This window comes from Larus michahellis, chromosome 5, assembly GCF_964199755.1.
Source record: "Larus michahellis chromosome 5, bLarMic1.1, whole genome shotgun sequence".
NCBI classification, from domain to species: Eukaryota; Metazoa; Chordata; class Aves; order Charadriiformes; family Laridae; genus Larus; species Larus michahellis.
The window spans coordinates 62,749,638-62,775,925 of NC_133900.1; the positions used below are offsets into that span (position 1 = coordinate 62,749,638).

General features: G+C 40.6%; 1 protein-coding gene across 26 annotated transcripts in view; it reads right to left on the reverse strand.

The window, feature by feature from the left end:
* LDB2 (LIM domain binding 2) overlaps window positions 1-26,288 on the reverse strand; it is a 397,269-nt gene that overhangs the window by 214,493 nt on the left and 156,488 nt on the right. For 4 of the 26 annotated variants that reach the window (XM_074587649.1, XM_074587647.1, XM_074587672.1 and 1 more), the window contains exon 1: window positions 5,600-5,991. In XM_074587649.1, coding sequence (XP_074443750.1) covers window positions 5,600-5,731 — 132 coding nt within the window. In that variant the 5' untranslated portion in view covers window positions 5,732-5,991. Of the gene's footprint in view, window positions 1-5,599; window positions 6,220-6,266; window positions 6,405-11,066; window positions 11,268-26,288 lie in introns of those variants that run through there. The other 22 variants (XM_074587668.1, XM_074587653.1, XM_074587666.1 and 19 more) reach the window with 16 other exon arrangements.

A 26,288-nucleotide genomic window follows, 5' to 3' on the forward strand; every position in this document is an offset into this window, starting at 1 on the left:
TTTTTTTATCTGATCTTGCAATCCTACTGCAGGCAAAACTCCAGCTTAAACAAGAGCACAGGACTGGGGCCTTGTTATGATCTCTATTTTGTTCCCTTTCACCATCCAGAGGTTTCTATTTTTGAGACTGGATCTGCATAGTGAATCTTGTTTACATCAGGGAAAGACTGAATTTAAGGTTTTTTTAAGTGGATTTGTGGTTTAAAGAGTAAAGAATGAAAAAGAGAAAAGGAAGCATTGAAAAGGCTTCTTTAATAGAAAATGTAAGCATCAGAGTGACTTGCAGAGGAGATCCATTTTTACACTTGCACACTGACTTTCTCTCCCCCCCTCACCAGCCCCTGCCCCCAAAAGCTCCCTGTTCCTTATGCGTGCAGTTTATATTCTATATTAAAACTTTAGGGGGAAAAAAAAGGCAGCAAGACATCCCTGACTGTAAGCTAAGGATCAGCATGGAAAGGAAGTAGGGTCTTTTTTTTTTCTCCCCCAGCCTCATAAGAATTGTTAGTTTGTAACAATTTTAATTGAAAACAGCTGCAACTGAATTTTTAAAAGGGATGGAAAAACTATATGAAATAAAAGACAATCAGTAAACTAAGAGCTTTGAATCCATTCTGAAGTCAGTGTCTGCCTAAAGAAGTTCAAGGGTTTTCTTTTAAAACTGACCTTTTAGTTTCAGCAAAGCATGATTTGCAAGTACTCTTTTAAAATACTTTACTCATGTTCTAAGAATTGTTAAGTATTAGTATATTTGTGGGTGAAAGAATATTTCCTCAAAAATACTTTGAGACAGAAGTTTATGTGTTTTCCCCTCAGCAAAACAAACTCATTGGACAAACTCAGACTTATGTACACAATATGAGGGGTCTGTTTGCGATACTAAGTTGCTATGTGAACAAACGTGATGTCACAACATAGATTTTTATGACTAATCTATTAAAAATGCATCAGGAAGAAGAAAAAAAGACTATTTCATCTGATAGCAATGTGAGGAAGTAAAATAAGAGACATCCATTAAACTGCAGAAATTTTGTTTTGCTTTGATTGCTTGGCTTTAAATATTTGAATATTTGAATGTCTGTGTTGAACATGAATGTCTGTGTAAGCTTCCCGTTCATTTAGTAGCTTTTAAATAATCATAACATCCTCCTTTATTTTCCTTTTAATTTTCTTTACGTTTTCTTCCATCATGAAATCTCTACTTTTGTGAAATTCACTATACAGTTTAATATCAGTTTAATATGATTTAAGATGATTGTCTTTAAAACAAATACGCTACTAATCTAGTTCTCTAGTCATCCTTAAAACACTGCTCTCTTAGCCAGAAGGAAAGCCGTGTTTTGCATACAATGGCGATGTAAAGCATAACCTCTTGTAGTGGCAGAGACACTCACAGGTGAATTCACAGGTGAATTTAATACATTATGATATGCAAAAGTTCTAACAGTATTGGGAACTAAATAAACAACTGAAAGGCTTGATACATTTCTTTGATTATTGGCAATAAAGCAATGCCTCAAACTTTAAACTGTCAGCAACTGTAAGCGATCTACCCACAGCGCACTGTAATGTTACTGAAAAATAATTATATACAAGATATAATCACCTTTTGTTTTCTTTTAAGTGTGAGCAATTTCAAATGAATAAAAATTAGAACAAAAAAGGATTTACAACATCAAAGTGGAAAAGAGGCTTTTTTTAAACACTGAATTTTATGAAAAACAGAGAAAATATTTAAGCTAATTTACCTATGCTGTGTATCGCTAGCTAGAACTTCAGAAACTGCTGACTATGCCACAACAGGATTGCTTTCTTGAAATGTTAAACTAACACAGATATAAAAATATTAAGATAAACTGAGTGAATGGTAATGAAATCCTTAAAACCACACACAGAGCATGGAAACAGCTGCATTTTGGTTAACCAGAAAGTTAATCAACTACGATAGAAGTAAATAAGATTTATCTTTATATCTGCCAGAGATTATTAAACATTTAAATATTCATTTTACTTCTTCAAATCAGGATTGTTGATGCATTACAAAACGGCACTAGGCACTCCCAAAGTATTATTAAGAAAGCACGTATTAATTGCCATTTAGAAAAAAGTATTACCAGATTAGATTTCTTTGAACAACTTTTAAGGAAGGTAAGGTGTTCCTGTATGCTGGTTAGTAACTCAGACTCCCTAATTTACTTTAGATCACATAAGAATTAGCTAGGTGGTGGACTTTTGCCAGTACTTACATCATAAAACCACCCCCTGCCTGGGTGTGATTGGAATTCTTCGCCTAAGACTGACCCTGCATTTAAAAAGGCAGTTGTAGGTTCTGCACGAGGAGCCCATAAAGTTGTCAGAAGTTTGGAGAGCAAAAGTTTGCGCATCTAGCGCAGGCCACAGTTGCTAATTCTTTACTTTCATGACCACCATTTCTTCCTAAAGAAAACAAGAACAACAAAGATAGCCATGCTGCATCTAAATGACCTTTATTTATCACTCTGTACTTTGTCTGCTTAATACACTGAGCACATCCTTCACACCGACTATTATTCCCTTCTACCCAATGCTGACACAAACCCGAGTGGAAGCAGTGGATTTCTCAGGCAGCGTGCCCAAGTGCAGAGCCACTTTGAGGACACTTCTACCTCCCCCAGCATAGTGTAGACTTTGCTGCTGGGGAAGCAGGAGTAGAAACGGCATTTACTGGTGGATTCCCCAATGGTGTCTCTACCAGCCCATTGCTTTTTTGAATCATTCTCACCTACCTGCAAGCTCCAGAGAGCAACTCCAGGAATTCACTACAAAGGTGGGCTCTACAGATGGAGGGGAGAAAACACAGACAGGACATACAGATACTCCTTTCGTAGGCTCTCCATCCATCCTCTGTAAAAATTAATTGAATTATGTATGTTTTGCTCTGCCTTGGAACTTCCACCACTGCAAGGGACAGCAGAAAATCTGACTCTAAAAGATTATTAAGAACATTTTTATTTCGTAGGAAAACAGAACAATCCCAAAGGCTTTATGAGGATATATTTGGGACAAGAACTGCAGGTTCCCATTTTTCAACACATCCTCACTTGCCACTGGCTCTCTCCAGAAGTTGGGTCCAAGTGGAATCTGCCAGCTTGCTACCCCCAGTCTTTTGGAAAGTTTCTTTGTAATTCCTTTCCCCTTAAGCTGCTTTACTTATGCTCACCTACCCCCTGGGGCTCACAGAGTACAAGCAGCCTCCTTCAGAGACCAGTGCCTACATTATTCCAAAGACTGCCTGAAGAGAAACGTTCACCCGGTAAGCCTGTATCACCCACAGCACAAGCACATTCCTTCCATGACATACAGGGCTCCATTGGTCTGGATTCAAAAAATTCAGAGCTAGTTATCCATGCTCCAGAAGCCTTCAACTACCAATTCCAAACATGCTTGGAAGTGCGTAAAATTAATGTGGAACTTCCACTCTCAACCTGCCCCACAAGACAGCACGGTTCTTTACAAGCTGTCCACACCTAGTCACTGTAAGTGTCCCAGGAAACTAATATTTTTTAATTTTTTTTTATTAAGGAAGGTGTTCTAATTGGAGGATGAATGAAATGAGCTGAAGCTAGCTAGAAAATACATTTCAACAAACAACAATGCTTACAGCACAGAGCTCAGAAATTAAAAAACAGAGAACCGGAATGTAAACACCGAACAATCACAGGGCAGAAGTATTTTTGCTCTGAGCAAATAAAAGCAATGCTGGAGCATAAGGCCTTCATTAACTAAGCACTGTCTGTCAGAGTAAAATGCTGCTGAAACCTATGGCAGTACTAGCAAGGAAGAGTAGGTTATCGCTTTTTGCCCACAACAGTCCATGTAAACGTGCACAGCAAAAACTGCAATTAAACGCGCTGAAGTCTAACTCAGCACACCTCAGCAACGCAGGAAGGGGAAGTTGTTTCACAAGTCCCTCAAAAACTTTTTTAGTGTAACATTTGTAAAGGAGCTGCAATCAGAAACTGGTCAATTATTAAAAGTACTACTAAAATAATATGTAGAAAGGCTAAATTAGCACTGACAGCTTTTCAGAACAGCTTGTATATAAAACCCTGAAGCAATCACTTAATGATACATGTTTCTTCTTTTCACTTGAAAAAGTCTAGAAATTATTACATAAATATGTACAGGAATTTAAGGAACAAAGTTGCAAGACACTGACAAACAGTAGCAAATAAACCCAGCAAAGCGCCTCATTCTATGTAAATGGCAGTGACCCTCGGCAACCAACAACTTGGGCAAAACTGACAAACAGTTGCCATGATTTTGGGAGCAATGAGCTGCTTGGAGTTTTTAGCCAGCACAAAGTATATTTACCAATTACTCCACAGCAATGTTTTAAGACTAGCAGTGACAACAGTGTTAGAAAAGCAGTTACCCCATAGCGGTTACCCAATCAGAAAGCAGGTCACATCTCGTTAGCTGTATCATATACATTAAACGTCACAGATTCTCCATGGCTTAGCTGACAATTCAGGCATGTGTGTTTATTTCATGATAACCTCATGTTCTCTTAAAGAATTACAATACAAACAGACCAATCTGAGATCCTTTGCCATGCTTCATGGCAACAATTTGGCAGATATTTGCCTCTACATAAAGCCGTTCACTATAAAAGATTAATACTTTTTAGAAGTGTTTTCAGGGCGCCACTAGTAAACTACTGTGAAAAATTGCAGCACTAAGAATGTTGGCTGCACAAGCACAGACACATGGTCAGAAACGCAGACGGATTCGGTCCACACAGTTTTCACTTCAACAGACTAAAAAGTGTGCTTTATTTAACCACATAAATAACAAGATGCAGCCTCCACTATTTTTTGTCTCGAAGTGACAAAAGTATTTCCCCTTCCCATTCAGCATATTCTTTGTGGTGGCTGATCTGGGTGTAGAAGCCAGGCTGTACAAACCACGAACAGATTATACAAAGCATAAGCAACAGTGAATGTAGTTTACATTATTGGGTACTTTTGACAGCTATATGATAAAGTCGTGAACCGATCATCTCTCTCGCTAAAAGTGACTGCATTCTAAACGTAAACATGAATTTCTCTTGTCGGTCGTCCTACACATGTGTTCTTTAAGTGCAGCCTAGGAATAAGTTTTTAAAACTCCGCTCCTGTTTTCTGTTATCATTCATTTTCAATTTTAACGAGTTTACAGAACAAAACCAGAGAAAGGTTCGTCTCTCCCCCTAAGCCTGCAACATTTCTGAATTAGTTTTGTACAAAAGCTCGAGCGATACCTTGCAATATTATAGCTGCAAATGCCAGCAGGACGGATCCTGAGCAAACAACACACTAAGGCAAAGAAATTTCCTGAGCCCAGCATTATAATCAATCCTGAAGTGCTGTACTGTAATTTCAAGATTTCAGCCTAAGCTGGTATCTCCTCAAAGAGTTGCTCTGCGTGGAAACATAATGAGGGATTACCCAATTAAAGTACTAAATTAATTAGGGTTCGTGCCTGCATATACTGTACTGTCTAGTGGGACGCTTCAGCTGGAATTCGGGCTGAAACCTCCCACGGTCCATGCACAGGAAAACAAGGCTGAGGGACTTACCTCCGTCCGCGACTGCAGCCTCTTGTTCATTTCATATATTCGGTACTCTGGTTGCACCATGTATGGTGTGTGTCTCCTATAAAATGGGCCAAAAGGAGAAGAATAGAAAGGGTCATGTGGTGTGCTGGACATCTTGCCTGCGTGCAGAGATTCAAGCTACACAGAGTATCATCAACATCCATACAGAGCACATGGGCTGGGTGTTCTTCACAGTACAAAGTAGCAGCGCGCACACACACACACATCCAGGCTGCACGCACTGGCTGGGAACTGCTGTGGGAGCCCTCTATAGCAGGAGACGGGGGGGACGGGGCGGGGGGGGAGAGGGAGCGGGAGCGCACAGGCTCCAGAGAGGGAGAGGAAGAGGGAGAGGGAGAGGAGAGAGAGAGAGAGACTGGATAGCTTCAGGCACCACCGCTCGTTTTTAAAGCAGCAGTTTCTGGAGGGGTCATTTCCTGTCCACGCTGTGGACGAGTTCAAAAATATAATTTTCCTCTCCGCCTGACAGAGGTCTAAGGTTTGGGTTTAATTTTTCCCAGCCAGGACCCCTCAGGAACCTGGCAGCAAGGCTTGTTAGCATATAGGTGGTTTAAAAGCTGCCTGAGCCAATCACCCTCTGCGAGGAGCACGCTTGGGTAATGTCAGAAATGTGATTACTACAAAATACATAAACACAGGCCACGACAATCCCCGCCGCTTGCAGCTGGTGATTCACCCGCACCCGGGCGCTTCCCCCCAGCGCAGCTCTGCCCGCTCCGAGCGGCTGCGCTGGGCTAGCCGGGCTTCGGCAGCGCTCGCCACCCCGGCGCTGCTGCCTTTTAGGGGGTGGGGGGCTAGAGGGGGCTGTACCTCACCTCGCCACTTTGGGGGGACGGGTGGGAGGACGGCCCTGCTGCCGCCCCAGGGGCGGGATGGCCGGGCAGCCTGCACAAAGAAATAACCTCCATACACCACACTTGGCACAATGGAGAGCAGTCAAATGCTAATAACAGAAACCTCCCGGAAAAATGTAAAAAAAAAAACCAAAAAAACAACCAAAAAAACACAAAGAGCCGGGTGGGAGAAAGAGACCTCCGAATAACTGCTGGTGGTCCCGTTCGGCGGGGGTTCGGGATAAGCAAATGGATCATTTTAAAAGCAGCTATCCGGCTTAAAGGTGGCGACAGCTAGGTAGGAGACTGGTCCCTGCTTTCAGGCTCATTCCTGTGCACAAACCCAGTAGTGGTTAGAGTACATTACTCTAACGATACCTAAAATTGGGGGTGGGGGTGTCCGAGGGGGGAAAGGGAGGGCAGAGGGGAGGTAGTCACCCTTTGGCGGTGAAGGATGAACTTTATCTGTTGAATCATACTTGCAGGAAAGTGCTGGGAGCGGATACCACGTGAGCAGAAAAAGTCCTCAAAATATAGAGGAAACAAAATGGGCTCATCTGCTACATGGGAAAGTGCAAGGTTTAAGCGGAGAGCCTTCAAATTACCTGTATGAAAAAAGCCCTTGAAGCACAGACTGTGTCTTTATACACAGCTGTAAAGTATCAGGCATTATTTACAGTACTGAATAAATGTAAAAACAACAATAAACAGCGCTGAATTAATCTCTCATGCAAATTCATTCAAGCAAATGGAACCACTCTAGGAACAGATTTAGTTAACTAATATGATTAAGAGAATAACAATCAGCTGCAGTCACAGCAGTTCTCAGACAGGGCACTTTGCAGGAACGCTGTGGGATCACCCATTTCACAGATGGGGAAATCAAGGCACGCACCATTATGTTCCTAAATTTATGTAATAAACCTGAAAAATATTTGAGCGTGATATGGCTTCACTCACTGCCAAAAAGTTAATTCTAATCCAACTTAATGTAGGAATATTTTAAAACAGATTTGAAATATTCCAGTTTTCACTGGCATTTGTCTAAATCTGGAAAATCTGAAGTTATCTTTTCAGGATAAAATACAAAAGTTCACCGTTTTATTCTACTGACCACTAATCTGGATCACAATTTATCTTTGATGTACCAGCCACTGTTTAGCAAAACTATTTCTGTATACTCTTGTGGAATAACAGTTTCCGTAAGAAGTGACGTATTGAGTTGTTTTATAGACTTCCCACAGCTTCTGTCACTAAACACAGAGCCAACAGATAATACATGGGGTATTTCTCTTCTCTCTTTAAATGCTCCCCAGATACGTTGCAAGGCTACGCTGTCGCTCCAGTACCATCACAGGAGATGCTGAGTTTAACAAATGGCATGTACAACTTTGGCTCAATAGTGCTGCAGAGACAGTGACACTGCTCTGCCAGGGTTCACTGGCTGCACAAGAACCCTCTAACATGGCTACGTACCAAGGAGAAAACTTCCCTGCGTCTACCTTGTACTCTTAACAGATCCCAGCAAGGCTACCTTAAAGACTAAAACCAAAGCAACCAGAAAAATTACAGAGTTACAGCACTAATAGACACAATTTTTATGGCTGAAGTACCACCTACTTAAATAAATGTCAAAAAAATATTATAAATCAACACAGAAAACTGTGGGTTTTACTTTGTTTACAAAGCAAATCCAAAGACATATTTGCCCAAGAAGGGACACACTGCTTTTTGTAATTAAAATGGTGGAATTTTGCATAGCTTGAAAACTGTATCTGTGTTAAGGACTTTTTGAGTAGGGTAAAATTCGCTGTTTCAAGAAGTTAAACGCGTCAATAATATTAACATTTTTCATTTTGTCTGGGGTGGGGGGAAAGGAAGAGGTTGTCTTAAAATAAAAAAAAAAAAAACGACAAACTCGGAGTACTGAAAGTGAATGAATAGTGGCATTTGCTTTCAGGATTGGGATACTCTCAAATACTTCCCCCACACCCCATAGAAGAGCTTCTGTGTATGGGTCTAGCACAAAGCAAAAATATGCGGTGATATTTTAATAATTCCTATTGATTAACTGGCAAATTATCGCACACCTACAGCCCACCGGCAAGAACCAAGTCCCAGGGTAGGAACCTGCTAATTACAGGCTCCGGCAGCACTTCCAGTTGCCTGTTATCATCTAGACCAGCATGATGCATAGAACAGGAAAACAGAAGGCAGAATCAAAGGAAAATAAAGTTACAGGGATCCTGACGGTGTCATCTTGATTCCCACTTGGATCTGCCGCCTTTAAAGTTTCGTGTGCTCTCCGGGAATGAGGGTTAGGGGGCGTGCAGCCAGCCCCGCTGCCTGGGCTGCTCCAAACCCCCGCACCACTGGCATCAAGCCGCTACCCAAAGCGGCTCTGGGGTCAAAGGCAAACATCTGGCTCAAGATTTAGGACAATCAATAAATTCCTTAATCTGGAAAACGAGTTTAATGTGAGCAGAGGAAAACAGAGGTGGAGGAAAACAAGAGGAAGAGATTAGTTAGTCTTCCCAAATCTGAAAATGAGTGTATTCCTGTGCCTGTGTATGGACGGATGCAAACAAATGGGAAAACTGTGTGCAGAGTTGCATTTACACAGGCATATGCAGGTGCGAATACCACCGCGGCACCTCAAAGCAGAGAGCCTCACCCCACCACTCAGAGCCCAGAAAGGAAGGACAGTGACACCACCTGGGTTACCCAGTCCTCAAATCTCCCGCACTACGTAGGCTCACCTGGCACGGTGTGGGTGCTGCACCCATGCACAAGACGCAGCACAGCAGAACGGAGAGGGACTGGGATGTGGGGCCAAGATTCCCAGCAAGGAAGGGGGGGTGGGTAAAAGAAGGGTGGCATCAGACCCCACCAGCGGAGACAGAGCCATGTTTCACGTCCCTCTGTCCAAGCACTAACCACACAGGCCCCCAACACCCCAAGGACCCTCAAGACATGGTGCGCTGAGCTGTCTGATGTCTGGGTGCCAGATTGCCCTCTCCTGGGCAGAAATAGAAGGACCCACCTAAGCCACAGACTACTCTGACAGCTCTGGAGGACAATTTCCCTTAATTTCAGGGGGAAGCATGGATTTGTTGGAGCAGAAGGATGCGGGTACCCTTCTCTGCGCCCAACAGCATGAAAACCTCAGTGCCTCTGAGTAGCTGAGATGCGCTACAATAGAAGGACCAAAAACCAACAGCAGAAACTTCCTCCAGGACCCAAGAAAGGAGTGAGAAGGGATGAACCAGCGTGGTTTGTTCCTCTGCCTTTGCTCTTTATGCTGTCACACATGGTCGGGTGCTGCCTTTTCTGGTTGTGACTATTACTTGAGCCCCTGGCACAGGGGGTCCCGCACAGCCTGCGCTGCAAGGGCATCCATGCTGCTGCCCACTGCCACGCCACGCCACCAAGCAGCATTGACAGCAAAAAGCACCACACACAACTGAGGCACGGTCCTCACTTTGCCAAGGAGACAATCAAAGCAGCTCCGAAGGCTGCGCTATTTTTAATAACCGCTTAGTAATAATAATAATGCAGAAAAGAGATACAGCTGTAAATAGGTGTAATTGCTGCATTTATCCCTGGTATGCGTTGTTGACTGTTCAGTCTCTGTCAGTAATCAGGTTTATAAAGATACATTTAAGGTGGTTTGTAGCTGTTGAAAAGACGGGAAAGGAGAGACTGATCTTCGTTAAAGATACACAGCAAATGAAAGCTAAAAACTAGAGGTACTCGAAATGAGATTTCTTGAGAATACTCAAGTAAACATAAATTTCTTGAAAAAAAAAACAACAAAACTACCTTTTCAAATTGCCCTTCGTTTATACAAAAGCCAGATAGCATTGAAGACTTTTGATGGAGTGACCTTAGGTAAAAGAACAAAACTGTTTACCTATGGATGCTTGCGAGTGACTAAATTAAATTTGCTTACCAAAAGTTGGGACACACAATGAAGAACCACCAGCAATAGCCCATCATCTGCAATATATGCCCAATTGCTGAGCTCAAACACCAGATTTTGACAGGTTTCGGAACTGAATACCGCCATTAATTTCTACAGCTATAGAATAGAGTGTCCAGATGCTTGCAATTTATAAGAACTCTAGAAGCTGTAATTTGTTTGCATTAAATATTAATATATTGAAATAAAAAACATATTCCGGAAAACACTGTCCTTTCACAGAACATTTGTGGACAGGAAACTAAATAAATCTCTTTAATCCATTGTTAAAAATATTTGCTGGGCTCAGTACACACTTCCAGGCTTTTTCCATGTAGACTACTTTTTTTTTGGTCGTGATAATTGTCCTTTTCTGTCATTAATAAATGACGTGATTATTTTTATCAGAAAAGTTTTTAAAAATCCATAAGTGTGGCCCACCAAAACTACTATGTTTCAGAGTTTACAGCACAACAAGAAGGGTTCACATCTTTTAAATTCTTCAGGCTTTTTGCAAACTCAAACCTACATTGCATAAATTACATATAATTATAATTCAAAACATATGACAATTCTAAGAATTCTCTTCGCCTATTTAATGCTAGTAAATTCAAGTTACAGCTCCAACACTCACCAACGATGGTAGAAGTACCTCTGAAGAGATGATAACACAAAAGGGATTTTAAACATTTTTCAGTTCTGCAGTGTACACAACGTCTTTGTCCACAATTAAAATTACTATTAAATTTTGTCTTGGAACTTCATGAATGCTCAGCTGAAAGCAGCCTTTGAGGAGGCAGCCCATCCCTCACTGAGCAGTCTGTCTGCTTTACCCATACGGAACACGCTCAGCACCTGCAGCAGACGGAGCTGGGGGAGAAAACATGAGACAAAACTCAAACTGGCGCAAATCATATATTGGTGTTATAGTGATGGGCCCTCTAAACATACCAAGATACAGTGGACAAACCAACTTACCATCTCGCTGATTAAGCCATGGTAAGCCAGGGCTCAGTGTGTTTTAAATGTCCTCCCTTTGTGCCTAACACAGACGGGTTACTGGTCTGCAGGAGCTTTCAGGTGCAGCATCTGTCTCTTCAGCTCACAAGGGACTTATGCTTTAAGCACTGGAGGCTTTGCTTTGCTCCTCGCTGTGCTGTTGGTGTGGCACCGTGAGTGGGCAGTATACTCGGGAGGCTTCCACCTACCCTGCATCACACACGGTCACTGCAGCTACAAGGTACATTGTGACCATGCCAGAGAGGACTCTTGTCAAGGAAAACAGCTCTGTGAGGTGCTGGGAGGGAGGAGAGGATGAGGTCCCAAGTGTGAAATATTCAGCCCTTGACATCCAGGCGAGCTTCCCTGGGCTGCAATAGCCTCAGGATACCAAAGAACACTTGCCCATTGACAGAACCAGATCATCCTCCAGATGGGTAAAACAACAAAGAGATTTTATATACCTGGGTCTTGCTGCATCTCTGAGAACACTACAAAGGCCGCTTTCCAGAATCCAGCAGCTTCAAGACCACTTCTGTCTTGTTTTGTTCCATCTCCCCCTTGTTTCCGTGTTCACTCCATTTCTTCCATTTCCCTTCGTATCATCCCTATCCACCCACAGACCCTTTCGGAGCACAGAGTTCCTTTTCCATGAATCATTTGTAAATACCTGCCTTGGTAGTTTCTCACCTCACACGTTTTTTCTTTTTTTTCCCCGGCCCTGCCCCCATAGACACTGCTGAAGTTTGGGGTGGCTTCTCACTGGAGGCTGATGCTGGTAAGGTGCTATTTGAAGCAACTGAGATTCTTCACCCAAAGTGCTCAACAAGTTTAGCTGAGTGTGTTTTCCTCTTTCCTTGAAGAGCTGATACTAAGGGTGGTGAATCCAGAGCAGTCAAGCAGGGAAAAGAAAGGGATGAAATCCCTGTCATTTGCCTCTTGCAGCCATCTCCCATCAGCTGAGGAAGAAAACAGCCTTCAGCAGCAGAGAAGACATTACTGCGGTTTATAGCATTGGCAGACAGCCAGCAAAAAAATCCAAAGAAGTGGTGGGGGAGGCTACAGGAGCAGACTGTGGTCTGGGAGACCGACCCTCCAGCAAAAAATCAGACAGGCCAGCAGAGAGGTAAGGACCTGAAGAGTCCGAGCCCCTTTCTGATACACTAGTTTCCCTTACAGACAAGCTAAATATGAATTAAATGCAGGTGGCACAGTCACTCGGCTCTAACATATTACGCAATCTGTTATTCAAAATTTCTTAAGTCTGTCTCAGTCCAAAGGAAGAATCATTATAACCACCCCTCGATATAGTAAGAAATAAGCAACACCAGATTTCAACACAATCTTTAAGTAACGCTTCCTCCCTAACTTGCCCTCACAAATATATGGCAGCATAGCCCGCCTGTGACAGATTACAAACTGGGCCTGAGGAAGGGAACAGATGTGTGAATATGAAAAAGAGATGCTCATTTTGGCTACCATTTTCCCCAAAAGTTCTAATGCCGACCTGGAAAAGCTTAGTATTCCTTCTACATACCCAACTCCACCATACTGATTTACCTGTTACACACCTCACCCACTGCTCAACTTTCAGCATATTTCAATTAGTTGAAAGCTTACTTTTTAAAGGACTCAACTGGGAGCACTCAGCTTTGGAGGCATTTCAGTTGAGTGCTAATTAGCAACTAGCTGACTGTCAACTTTTTTTTCTTCGAAGAGAGGGAAGGGTTGGTGATTCCCTTCTGAATTACCTGGCAATCAAATACATGTTGAAATTTATTCATTAACTTATAATAATCATCCCTAGCACTTCTTTGGCAATTTTCATCTTCAAAGCACTTTATAAACATTCATAGAGACCCTGTGGTGATTAGCACTATGACAAAACCATGCAATATCCTACATAAGGGTCTCTGTCCCCATTTTACAGACGGGGAAGGTAAGGGAGAGCTGAATGACTGAGGAATTCAGTGGCTGAAATGTAGCTATACCTCAGGAAATTATGATTTATGGATTTCTATTTGGATCTTGCACAGCACAGACATACATACTAAGCAGAATAAGCGATGGACAAACAGGAGAACTGGTGTGAAAGGGAACGATGCACAGAGAAAATCTGTGCCTGGTACCAAGGTGGGATTAATTTGACAGCAACTTGGATCCTGTAATTAGGCCTTTATCATATAACTGAGCCAAACTCCCACCAAAGCCTATACTGCATTCACCTCATTGCTTTGAACCAACAGTTACGCCTTACTACAAAACAGGCAGTGCCACTCTGTTTTATTTATTCAAGTATTTTAACACCAAGTCCCAACCAATAGCAGAAAGAAATGTATGTTGGAAAATATTATTTCCTACACAGATTCTTCTAGAGTCTTTTATTTCATGTTTCTAGCTCATTCTTCATTCTTTATAAAGATTTGATCTTAAGCTTAAACCTTTGCACTTGCAAAACACAAGGCAAAACTTGCCAGGAAATGAAATGAAAGCACGCTGAATATGATCCATTGAGATTCTGGATATCACTGCTGCAGGTACTCTCTGCACTGTTGTAGACTGTACACTCAACATATGAAAAATGCCATCGGTTACCTGCATGCATATTTTGTAGACACAATATATTATTTTTTTAATTTGGCCTTTAAAATTTAAGTATATGTTATTAATTTAAATTTTATACTTTGAAATGTTACCATGCTCTGCAGTGCTTGAATTTTGCCAAGGCCTTGTACGGCTGCATAAATGTGACTGAAATAACCAGGAGTTTTGCTTGGAAAATCTGATTATGCTGCAAGAGCAAAATGTTCCAGCTCATGAGGGCGAAAGACTGGCTGTGCCTCTCCTTTTAGTGAATAATGATTTTGCACAGAAAAATAGAGTCTAAGCAAAATACATACTGAATAAATCTTTATCTCTTCTATGTCATAGATTCTGTTCCTTCTGCATCTCATACCTTCTAGGCATGATAGTCAGCGACCTATATCCAAACAGTGACCAAAAAAGTGACCATGTACCTAATTCAGTATTTAAAACACACCAGACACATCTTAAACACGTCCAACATGCACATATTGCAGAGAGCATGGAAAGATGCTGACACCTCTGGAGAAGCAGCAGATTTGAGCTCCCTCTGACTTGTACCTCAGCCCACATCAGGAGCTGGAGTCCTCCTGGACACAGGACACCACCAACCACCTGCTCAATGGCAGCAGCTGCATCTCCCAGCTTCTGCTCTCATCGCTAGCTTTGATTTTTCATTCCAAGAGTGCATTCTGCTCTCTGCTGTCTGTTGTCTTCCCAGCATCATCCCATCGCACAGATTCTGCAGCCCTGCATGCCCATTTCTACTGGTGTATTAACTCCCTGCAGTTTTAGCAACAGCACAATGGTTCATGTATGAAGTACAACAGCTTCTGGAATTTTATGTACACTTGTCCATAGTTCTTTGATTGTGAAGTTTGGTGTTTGAAGGTTATTGATTTAGAAAGCTTTGTTTCTAATTAGCGAAACAGAAAAAACCTCCAACTTACTTTATTTCTGCCTGACACTGTACCCAGAGAACTGGCACAACACATTGTCTGTAGCAACCCTTCTTCAGTGCAAGCGTCCTAACAAATATTGCCTTGATTTCAACATCTGGTTCATATTAAATAAAACTACAGATGTGCATCCAATAAAGATAGAAATTTTGGAGGCAACATAAAAGGCTTTAAATTAACCACCAAGACATTTGTGTTAATTTGCAAAAGCAAAAATGCAAGTAAAATTACCACAAGACCTGCAGTCGAACTTTCCTGTGTTTTAGCTAGAAAGGGTAGCACAACGATGCCCATTATTTTAAAACCACCTCATCCTTAATGTGATATGAAATTTCAGACTGAGTTCAGGCATTACAATTCTAACTCACACCATTCTACGTTTTTGCATTTTTAAACTTAAAATCTTAGGATTTGGGGGAAAGGATAAATTAAAGTATGTGAGAAGAGACATTTAGTCAGCTGAAGAATTATTAACATAATAAGGACAATTACAGGGCTGTTTTACATTAACAGCATGAGCACTGAAAATTTTCCTAAGCCTTCATACAACCTTTGTATTTCATGTATATACATACATTAGAATCCCACTCTACTTAGTAATACATGTTACATAGAGCTCAAAACAAAGGAGGTGCTCACATGTGTTCAGTTAAGTCTACACTGAAATGTGCCATTAGAAACCCCAATATTTAAATCCAGTCATTTCACATTTTGATGAACTGAGTTCAGATTTTCAGAACTTCTTTGCATTATGGGACAGACCAAAGTGTTGCCAGACATATCTAGGCTCACTTACAGTTTTTTAGTGGAGTAATAAAAAATCACAATGGGATGTGGGTGTCAGGGTGTCAGGATGAGTATGTGTAGTGAAGTTTATGGAAGGACGTGTCCATGGGTTGTGTCCTTGCTGCTGCCTCTCCCTTTGCAAGGTACGTGGCCGGTAGTTTGTATATCATGTGCAGTCACACCTCCGTTTCGCAGGTCAGGCTTTTCTAAGTAGTTTCAGGGAGCACATCTGATTACAAATAGTAAAAGACAATAACAGTTTTTTGAAATATGCCATACTTAAGCTTCACTTTTATCCAATGGTACAGAGGAAACATTTAAAAATAAAGTTCCCTTGTTGAAAACTTGTCCAGTATAATTTCTGTATGTTTACTGCTGTTACCTCTTTCACACTTCCCAGAAGATCTTAGTTGTAAATATATTCACTATGGCATGATTTTAAGCCTTTGCCACTTTGGAAACTCTGAAATTCAAATTTGCATTAATTTCCTTGATTCAAAACAACCAAACTGAATCACAATGGGAAAATCTTACAGTATTTCTTGTCCAAAGCAAAAGCAGGCACCTGCCACTTTAGGGAAAATGCAAGCTTTAGCAAAGACATAAATTACACTTATCCTTACAGTCTTAGAGTGTGGCAATGAGGCCATAATATAAAAAGGAGAGACGCCTCTGCCTTCTCTTCCAAAATTTTTATTTGCATGTGTTTGGTTTCTTCATGCATCTCCCACAACCATTCTTCAAAGGGAGTGCACATTGAGATGAAGAGGCAAGAGGTTAGACTGAGGTGGGAGACTGGAATAGTGAGCTGAGTGACTGTACTAGCTATTTCTTAGATTTTTACAGTATATGATGTGTTAAATGAAGTTTAACAACCTAAAATTTAAGTTAATGATGTTTCCTGTAAGAAACCGAGAGCATATATCATGCATACAGCTTGACATCATTTATTGCTAATTTCAGAATGGCATTTCCATAGGCATATTGTGCTCAAATCGTATTCTGCCTTTCCTACACTTGTCGTAAGAGCATCAGATCAGTGGAATCTGGCGGTGCATATTGAGGCAGATAGACTCTCCAGTGTGTCTTGTGGAGCTGATTGACCAGCTGTCCAAATTGATGTCTCTAAAGTCCTAAAGACCAGGCACCCAGGTCATCTTCTGCTGGAAGTGAGGTAAAGGGGCAGACAGCACACCCCACTGTTTTCCCAACACAAGGTTAGGACATCACTGCAAGGCTCACCCGTGGGATCCTGAAATGTGCTTGTCCTACAGTGTAGACGTAATCCTCGTAATACATTGCTTAACACCAATAAGCTCGTACAGCAATGGACCACAGTTAGGGACAGGCTATTTCACAGAGGCTTGAAAGTACAGTTCGGTTCAGCCAAAGGCATAGATACAAAGACGCTTATTTTACTAAATCCTAATGAAGCTTCCTCTTCACCATCATCCTGCCCTGCAGGTATCTCCCAAGTGAGTGAGTATTCCCAATCCAAACTCACCTTTTTCTTTTCCGGCCATTCCATTCAATTCCCAATTTTCATTTCCCCCTAATAGCCCATTTCATCTTATCCTGAACCAGAATATTTCTATCTTCCCTTCCATTTCAGATATTTCTGAAACACCTACTGACTATTCCCCTGCTACTGTTTTCAGAACTCTCCTCCTACCCAACATCTACTCTGCTTCAACACTGTTCCTCCATCCCTCACCAACATTTAGTCATCTTTCTTCAGCCCCTTGATAGGTCTCAGCACTTCTGGCAGAATGCTAGGGGAAGCTGCAGCACACAAACCTTGTTTGGTCACAGCAGTCCAATGATGTATTGTGCGTCATCAATCCCACAGAAACCCTGAAGTACATAAAATATGGTAATGGCAGCCAGCCCAGAAGAAACTATCAGATCTGCTGCTATTCTCTCAGGGTTTCATGGGAGATCAGGAAAGGTAAGAGGGAGTGCATGGGAAATCAGAGAGATAAGAAACTTGGAATTATATGGAAATCAGTGCAGCCAGTCAAAAAGAGTTGGCCTTTTTGGTTTTGTTTATGTTTTTGAAAAGGCAGTGATTTAGGACAGAATATTTTTATTTTATAGGAAAGCAAAGTGCTGCAGGTTAAAGTTTGATATCAGGTTCACTGTCAATGTGAAGAAATACTGAAAGTTTACCCTACTGCTACTGTGATCAATCATCTGAATTCAGGTCACAGTTCTTTGAAATATGCATTCAAGACTTGGATGTAGTCAGAGGACAAAGAAGAGGCAATGGTGTTTACAATACGATCTGTGGCTTGTAGTCATCAACCCAGAGTTGATGTCCATTCGTATGCTCAACCAACTCCCGTTCTACTGTTAAGCTGAGAAGGTTACAGACTTCTGTTTCTCCTAAGAGCTTAGTTTCTCACAAAAGCTTAGCAATTTTTTTTCAGGATACAGAAGGCTGTTGTGCCCCACCTTGTACATTTTTCCTACTTGAGAGACGAGCTTTAATTTTAGTTCCCTTAAATAATGCTCAAATCATGTCCTGGACATTTTTATTTTTTTTTCCACCATGACTCCATCTTACATCAAGCATTGAAGATCTTATATGCAAAAAAAGATCATTTAACAGTATTGCCAGAACTAATCTGGAGACACACGTGCAGAAAGCTCAGATGAGTTTCAGACAAATATCTGAAGTTTTGAACAATGATTTGAGTTAAAAATCCCACCTTTACAGATTTCCTATTCTTGGTGTAAACTGGACAAAGAAAACCAAAGTAAAATGGGAACACTTACGTCAAGTAATTAAAACCACATGAGACTGCACAGTTAAAGAAAAAAATCTATTGTGTACAAAAGTTTTCTGTTGACTGTCGTAAGGCATCAGTTACTTTTTGTTCCAGGTACACGTGCTTCGGCTGTCCTAAGCCTACTTCAAGGTGCAGGTTTCTAAAGGATGGTTTTTATGGCTGGGCTACAAGGTCCTGCTTCAGCTGCAGAAGGTCAAATGCTGTATAATTGCAAAGTGGGAGAAGACAGGCCACAGTGCAGTTTTTGTTTACTCTGATCCTCACTAGCTGCTGTACGGGACAGGATGTGTTTTGCTGGTCAGCTTAGACACACTGTATTTACAACTGCCATCTTATACAGATAATCACTCATTTTACACCCACAGTCCGTTATTTTCACAATACTGGGTCCAAGGAAACACTTTGTTTTCCCATCTTCTGCAGCAAATGATGTGTGTAGCTTACAGAAAACAGTCTGTATTTTAACTACTCATAATTCAGTTCTGAGTTATGTACCTTTAATAAATCACATCTTCTGGAGCAATGTCCAAATGCAGACATTTAAACACATGTTCATCTCCATTACACTGAGCAGTATATTCCAGGCAAATGCACTATGTATTGCCTGATTGACTTTAGCAGAAGGTCTTTATAAGAGCATGTTTAAAAATCAGGTCAGGAATACCTTAGTCTGTATCTATCTTTCTATACTCCTTGGGGTTTTGGGTTTTTTTATCTGATGGTGGTCCAACATAAAACACAGAGTCAAACTAGCAGAAACCTGGTGTTCTCATCTCAGCCAGCTGTCATTATCACTTGGACATTGAATCATGCTCCTTCTTTTATGTTCTACATTTGGCTCCAGGACTTTTCCTGAAGGAGGGGCAGAGCGATGCCCTCTTAAATACTAAGCTATAAACTAGTGTTTAGGACACACTCCTAGGAACTGATATATGGACATGTGAATCCCTTAAGCAGAAAAGGGCAAAAAAGTTAGGTTTCCCACTTTGTAACCACAGAGCAATTATGTAAACAACGGGTGGAAGGAGCACCACTCCTTATTTGTGTGGAGACAGTGGGACAGTGAAACACATACCGAGAGAGTGTTGAACGTAATAATCAAAACCAACAGTGGTATACAATAGACCACCCAAAACACAGCTGTAATAGTTTTTCAGCTCTGCCATGGAAACAATGAATAGAAACAACAAGCAGAACAGTTTTGAAAATAGCATTCCTACTTTTCAAAGCATAATTTTAAACTTTGAACCAACCAGGATAGTATTTAGAATCTTCTTGCAACTATAATTTTTGCTGCATGAGGTCAACTGTGCTAACAGCACTGGAGAGGCGTAGACCCTAACAAAGTGATAGGTTAGCGTGCTGTGTAGGAGTTAGATATGTTACAGAAGCTGCTTTAACTGGATATTTCCTGGTATTTAAAGAACGACATTCAGAGGTAATGGCTGAAAATACTTGATCAGAACAACCATCATTTTATATCATACAGAGATCATTACATAGAAAAAAATATATTAGAATAGTTTTGAAGTCTTTCCATTTTCATCCTGCTCTAGAAATAATGAGCTCCTGGTAACAAAACCACTTTGTTCAAACCAAATCCGTAAAATTACAACTAGAGTAACTGCATCATTTCCCTAGCAGGCCTTGAAAGGTGTGGCAGACGTGTACTAAGCAAAGGTCCAGTTGATCTGCATCCTGCGAGAAGCGTGAGGTTTAGTTTAGTTTAGATTTCTCTGACCACAATCCTGTGGCCCCACAGGCCACCCCTTTTCTCCTGTTGCTGAGTATCAGTACTCAGGATTTTCGTACCAGAGGGGAAGGTTCTCGAGAGAGCATATTCATCACTGGGTATCTCTCAGCCCACGTGTGAACCTTGCCAGCCCTATCGTACAATACTCACTACATTTTACCCAAAAGGTGCACTGAATAAGAAATTATCTATTTTCTCATGAGCTCTTCCAGGAACTTCATCGATATAGTGTGTCTCTCAAGTAGAGGCACCTCTTGCAGTACTGATGAGCTCCCCTGTTTGTTAGATAATAAGGCAGAAGTGCTTTTGTTTTGCATACGGGCTCTGAAGCATAGCAAGGTTAAGGCTAAAATTTGTGAATTTTTCAAGTTTGGGGTGCCTCAGTGATTAGACGACTAACTTCAAATACCTAGGGTTTGATTTCCCTGAGCTGTTGATTATCTGCCACTCCTTCAGATTTCACCTACAGTGAGAGCTATCAGTGCTTCAGACACCTATACCCTGATTTTCAGAAGTAAAGCCAAGGAAGAAATTATTTTCCTATCTATTAAAGCTTCACAAAAATACTTTTTTTCCCCAGTCCAGGTTGGAGGAAACATTTGGTAGAAAGACTATTACCATGGGAAATGACTGGGTAGACAAATCCTTTGCCTGAACATAAAAGCCTGAAGAGAAAGTTTCTACTTTGAACCTGATGGTTCAAACCCAGACCTTCTCTGAATGTTCCCTATACCACAGTATTGGTTGCGTAGGGTGGTACTATCTCTTTCTCTTCCTTAAAAAAGAAATTGCCTACTAAACTGAGAATTTCCATCAAAACCAAGGGGGAATCCAATCCTATTAAAAAAACTTTTGATAGGGCAGCACTGCCCTTGTGACCCCTTTCTGTCTTCTTACTCTCCTCAAAATGTTTGGGAAAAAAAAAATCTAAATCTAAACTAGCTCTTATCTTAAGCTTGGCAGATGAAAAAGCACTTTCAGAAGCTAGTTATCACACAGGAATAGAAACCAGTTCACTTCAGTATTGGTGAGCCATATAACCACAGAAGAGCATCTGCCATCTTCCTGCTGTCCTTTCTGCTCTGCAAGAGCAGAGCACTACATACCTACTAACTTTGACAAGTCATAATGATGGGGGGAGGGTTCCCAATGCCAGCTTCATTCATTAAAAATCCACATTCCTTCTTTGAAAACCTTCCAGCCTGAGTCCTACATGCGGCAGAGACTCAAGGAAAAATTAGGCTGGAGAGAAGGGTCCCGAATCCCGTCCTTGGTGGAACTGCAGTGAGAACAGGCAGAGTTGAACAAATCAAGGCTGTTCAGGCTGTTCGCAGCACTTGAAGACATTTAATGGTGTTTTAGGTGGGGAAAAAAAAGTAAAATGTTAGTATGTGGTGCAGCTTGTATGTACAGTACTATGTACAGTACTGTGACATTTAGGCATAACAGAGAAAAGAAGAATTATATGATAAATTATACATATTTCTGTAGTAATAAAAAGCTATAGTAACATAGATTCAGAGGCCCAACATTTATTAACAAATTCAAGCTTTAATAAAAATGTAAGGACATTTTTCCTCCTTTACTTTAACTAGAGGAAAAGAAAAAAAAAAAAAAAAAAAAAAAAAGACTAGTGCTCTCCTAAACTTCTGTGCCCTCTCACCCCCAACACCTCAATCTCCGCTGAGCATGCATAGATCATGTCAGCCTCAGAACGTAAATACACAGCAGTGCAACAGAAGAATTAAAATTAACAGATGAATCCAAGGAACAAAACCAGCTAACAAATGTATCTTGTTAGACTGCTGTCAGAGAACAAGATTTTTATCAGAAATGCTGTTTTTCAGAGGACACCAGGATAATTTCCTCCTAATAAATTTCCATCTTATTGAGAGCGGCTAACTTTCTGCCAGTCTGAGGGAATCTCCCAAGGGTATGGCTTACGCAGCTCTCCTACCACTGGATTAGATGTATGCACACGTTTTAAAATACAGTGAGTACCTCTGAAAGTGCGTTTGGGTGTTTTTAAAAACACACAACAGTGATAGAAGTTTGCCCTGTTTTAAAAAAAGATTCTCTACTTTGTTTATTGCAGTCTTTTCCCCTGAATTCAGAGGAAATGAGTGTGCATAATTCCACATTCCCTGGAAGGCAAAAGGAGAGCATCGGTCTAAATAGCTTGTGGTGTTGTTTTGTAATTTCCATGAATCAAAGCATATTTTTTTACTGCATCACCTATAATTTTTCATAAATCTCTCTCCTTTCCCTTTAAAAATATTTAGAGGAAAAAAAGAACTGTGTGTCATAGGGTATTAGCTGATTAGTTCATTCAAACAGTGCTAATTATAGGTTTAATTGCTTAAATGTGAAAGTCATTTATTTAAATTAGCTGCATCAAACATACAGTACGCTCAAAACCTGAAACATTTTGGTACTGGGAAGCAGGGTTATTTTCTGTAAACAGAACATGCAAAATATAAGATGAGAAACAATGTGCCTCTATGTACTGATCAGCAAACTCATTTAAACCCCAAACTCCCTCCTCCCCTGCCTCTGGGGTCGGAGAACAGCCTCATTTGAACAATGACTAATGGAATGCACTGAAATGTGCGGAGGGTTGAAAGGAGAAATACTATTCAAGCCAACAAACTCATTTCATTTGTGATTTAGAGGGGCGCTGCACCTTTCCCCTGAACTCCTCCTGAGAAAGAATGAATAGGCATCTCAAGGTTATGTAAAAAGGGGTATTTCGGGTGGAAAACTATATTGGTTTTTAAAACAATAAATGAAGAAATAAATAAAGGTTTGTTACGGCATAAAAATACTGCAGGGAAAAGATGTTTGTACCGCAACAAAAAGGTAGTCAGAGCTATAGCAACTATAGCAGTGGTGGAAAGAGTATGCTTGTGAATTAAAAAATATGCTGCATTAAATACACAGCATGAGAACTATGATCAGAGTGCAAGAGATGGGCTCAGCTTTTTAATCTGAAAAAAAAATAAAGGAAGAAAAAGAAGAGAATTTTAAAGAACAGAAAACATTAGGTAATTAACATACTGAAGAATGCCTGGCTGCCAATCCCTCCATCTTCCTGTGTTGACAAAGGAATGCATATATACATATAGATAGACGTTTATTTTTTAAGAAAGAATATTTTTTAAGGAACAAAGAGATTCAGAAGCACTAGATTCCCCAGACATATCAGTTTTCATGTTCTGTATCTCTGTTCCGTCAGTAATCAAGTTGTATCTGAATGTTATTGCATTTTTCTAAACCTCCAAGTTGATATTAAGCCCCAGTATTCTCAACAACATTATGGAAGTACACACAGCAGCAGCGGCGAAGGCTGGTGGACGCAGAAAGCTCCTCTTAATTTAATAAGGGTTTTTAAACCGAACGCTATGCACCATTGACTATGCAGGAAAGCTATTTTTTGCTGCAAAAGTTCCCAGCTCATGAATATCCTTGTACGCTTCTCTGTGCACAGCCTCTCTCCGTGCCCCCTTTTCCTGCTGAGAGGGTCATATGGCCACAGGAGAGCCTGACCCCCTGTTTACATTTCACTGTGCAGATTACACAGTGAAGAATAATACTACAGCTGGTTACTGCTTATAATTATTTAATTTAATAAAATAAAAAAAAACAGCCAACACTTTAAAAGCTGAATTTATATAAATCCATCTGTCTCTGTGTCTTTTTCTCTTTCTCCACGTGTAACTCGCCATTTATTTTTCACTTGTAAATTTGATACACTCATTCATTAGAAGATCGGAGCTTCCTTTTTGGGTGGGGAGAAGGGCTGTGCTTTTGCTCCATGCAATGCAGAGCCTTAACTTGGAAAGATTAGAAAGTAAAAAATGTTTGGAAAACATGATGGTCATATTTTAGATAAGCGAAGTAAGGCAGGGAGAAGGTACAATCCTAACATCATGCAGCAGTCAGTGACAGAGGAAGCAACATGCTCCCATACTGGGGTCTGAGCCAACAGTTTAATCTCTAATTTTTAGAGACCTCTACTCTCCTGACACACAGCGGTGCCCCCACAGAGAAGCAGGTTTGAGGATGTCTAAGAAAAAATGCGGCTAAACATAACAGCCCGAGCAAAAAAGTGCCAAAAAGATAGCATTGCAAATTTAGAAAGAAAGTCCTGTGTAGATTTTGCTGAGATTAAATTTAAATTGAGTGGATTTCCAATGTGATCAGGGAAAAGCATGTTAAGGGAGAGAGTTGGAGACACATCCTCAGGGGATTTATGTGGTTATACCTCCAGATGATCCCACTGCAGTTGGAAAATGAGATACAAAGGGCTCTATTCTGCCCTCATTTACACAGCACTTAACTCTGATTTTCATGCCATTTAAACAAGAATGTCATGTAAAGTGTCTTGATCATTGAAAATGGTGCCAAATACATATTCTCCCCTCAAGATTACTGCATGCAATTCAGATCATGGGACATTTGCATGAGTAGAGCTGGCCTTTAAAAAAGAGGTACCACATTAAAATAGAGGTTGCAAGGAAACTAATCTGAATTGACCTATTTCTCAGATACTTAGCCAAAATAACCACATACACTACAGTTTCTTTAGCAGTTTTGCATTTGTATGTGTCAGAGCAAACTGGTATTTTTATACTAGACATACTTCATGTAAATGTCCAGGACACAAATGCAATATTCGGAATGCTGTCCTTTAAGACTATCGTCTAATTTGCTAATATATGTAAATCTGTAATATTGCCAGTAAGATGCAGTAAGAGGCATGCGTCACATCTTCCATTCATCATATGATATCATGGTAATATGTCTCCTCATTCTTAAGTGTTGTAAAAGCTTAGCATTTCCCAGTTACAGAGAGTTATGTTGCCCTCTGGATAAAAGATGGAGAAATACATGGCAATGCCGACATTTGAAGGACAACTATTGTACAATATGGTAAATACATGGTATGTTAGTCACTGCTTAGCTGTGCTGGTGCATGTTATAAGCAGGCTTGTTTAACTTATTCCCATTATTTTAATCCTCAGCCACTTAAATGAACATGAACAGCTGAAAGGTGTTATTGTACTCATGGTTGCATTTCAGTCATTGACTTTATTATCTCCTTATTAAACACCATACCTAAATTCAGGTGTGATACCAGCAGGTATGGACCTCTTCTGAATAGGGCTGAACTTAAAAAAAACCCAGCAGATTCTGTGCTGGTACATGCTACAAGTATCCTTGAAAATCATAAGCAACTATGAATGCAAAAGGCAAGAGAAGGTCATGAGTCTCTTAACTTTTTTTTGATGCTTCCTTGGGCTATGTCTGTACTGAATTTGGGTGCTGGGCAGAAGAACAGCCTAATCCAGCAAGTTCCCTTGCCCAGTTTTATGCATTTACGTTGCTGTCTTTGGATACTGTAGACTGACCTAAGGGAGGGATAACACCCTGAAGCTCAAACCTTATACCTGAAACTACGCAGAAGCCTTCATTTATGAAGTATGGATAGGAAGGAAACTGGGTCTCAAGGCTCAGCTTAGAAAATAAGGAGGAGTCTTTAATTAATCAAGAACCTCTTCAATACACATTTTGACCCATTTCAATTTATGACTAGTTTTTTTTAAGTACTGTTTATTACTGTCGTGGTTTGTTGCATATCTGGCCACTCTAGAATAATATTCTGTTTGGGAAATAGATAAGGTAATGTAACAGGAATGTACCCAGAACTATGTCTTACAGCAGCAGTGAAGCATTTTTTGTGCCCCTCTGTTTTCAATCTCTGCAAGTAATGCAACAAACAGATTGTATGATGCATTATAAATTACATGATACATAATAGCACCCCTCATCACTACCTAAAATGATAGAAAACATAACAAGAAAATACTAGCAAATATTCAGTGAAAGCCAACTTTGAGATTTTGTGTCAACTTATTCCAGGAGTTAGTCCTAAAATAAAAAATAAAAAAAAAAAAAACCAACCAGAAAAAATATCATGTGGT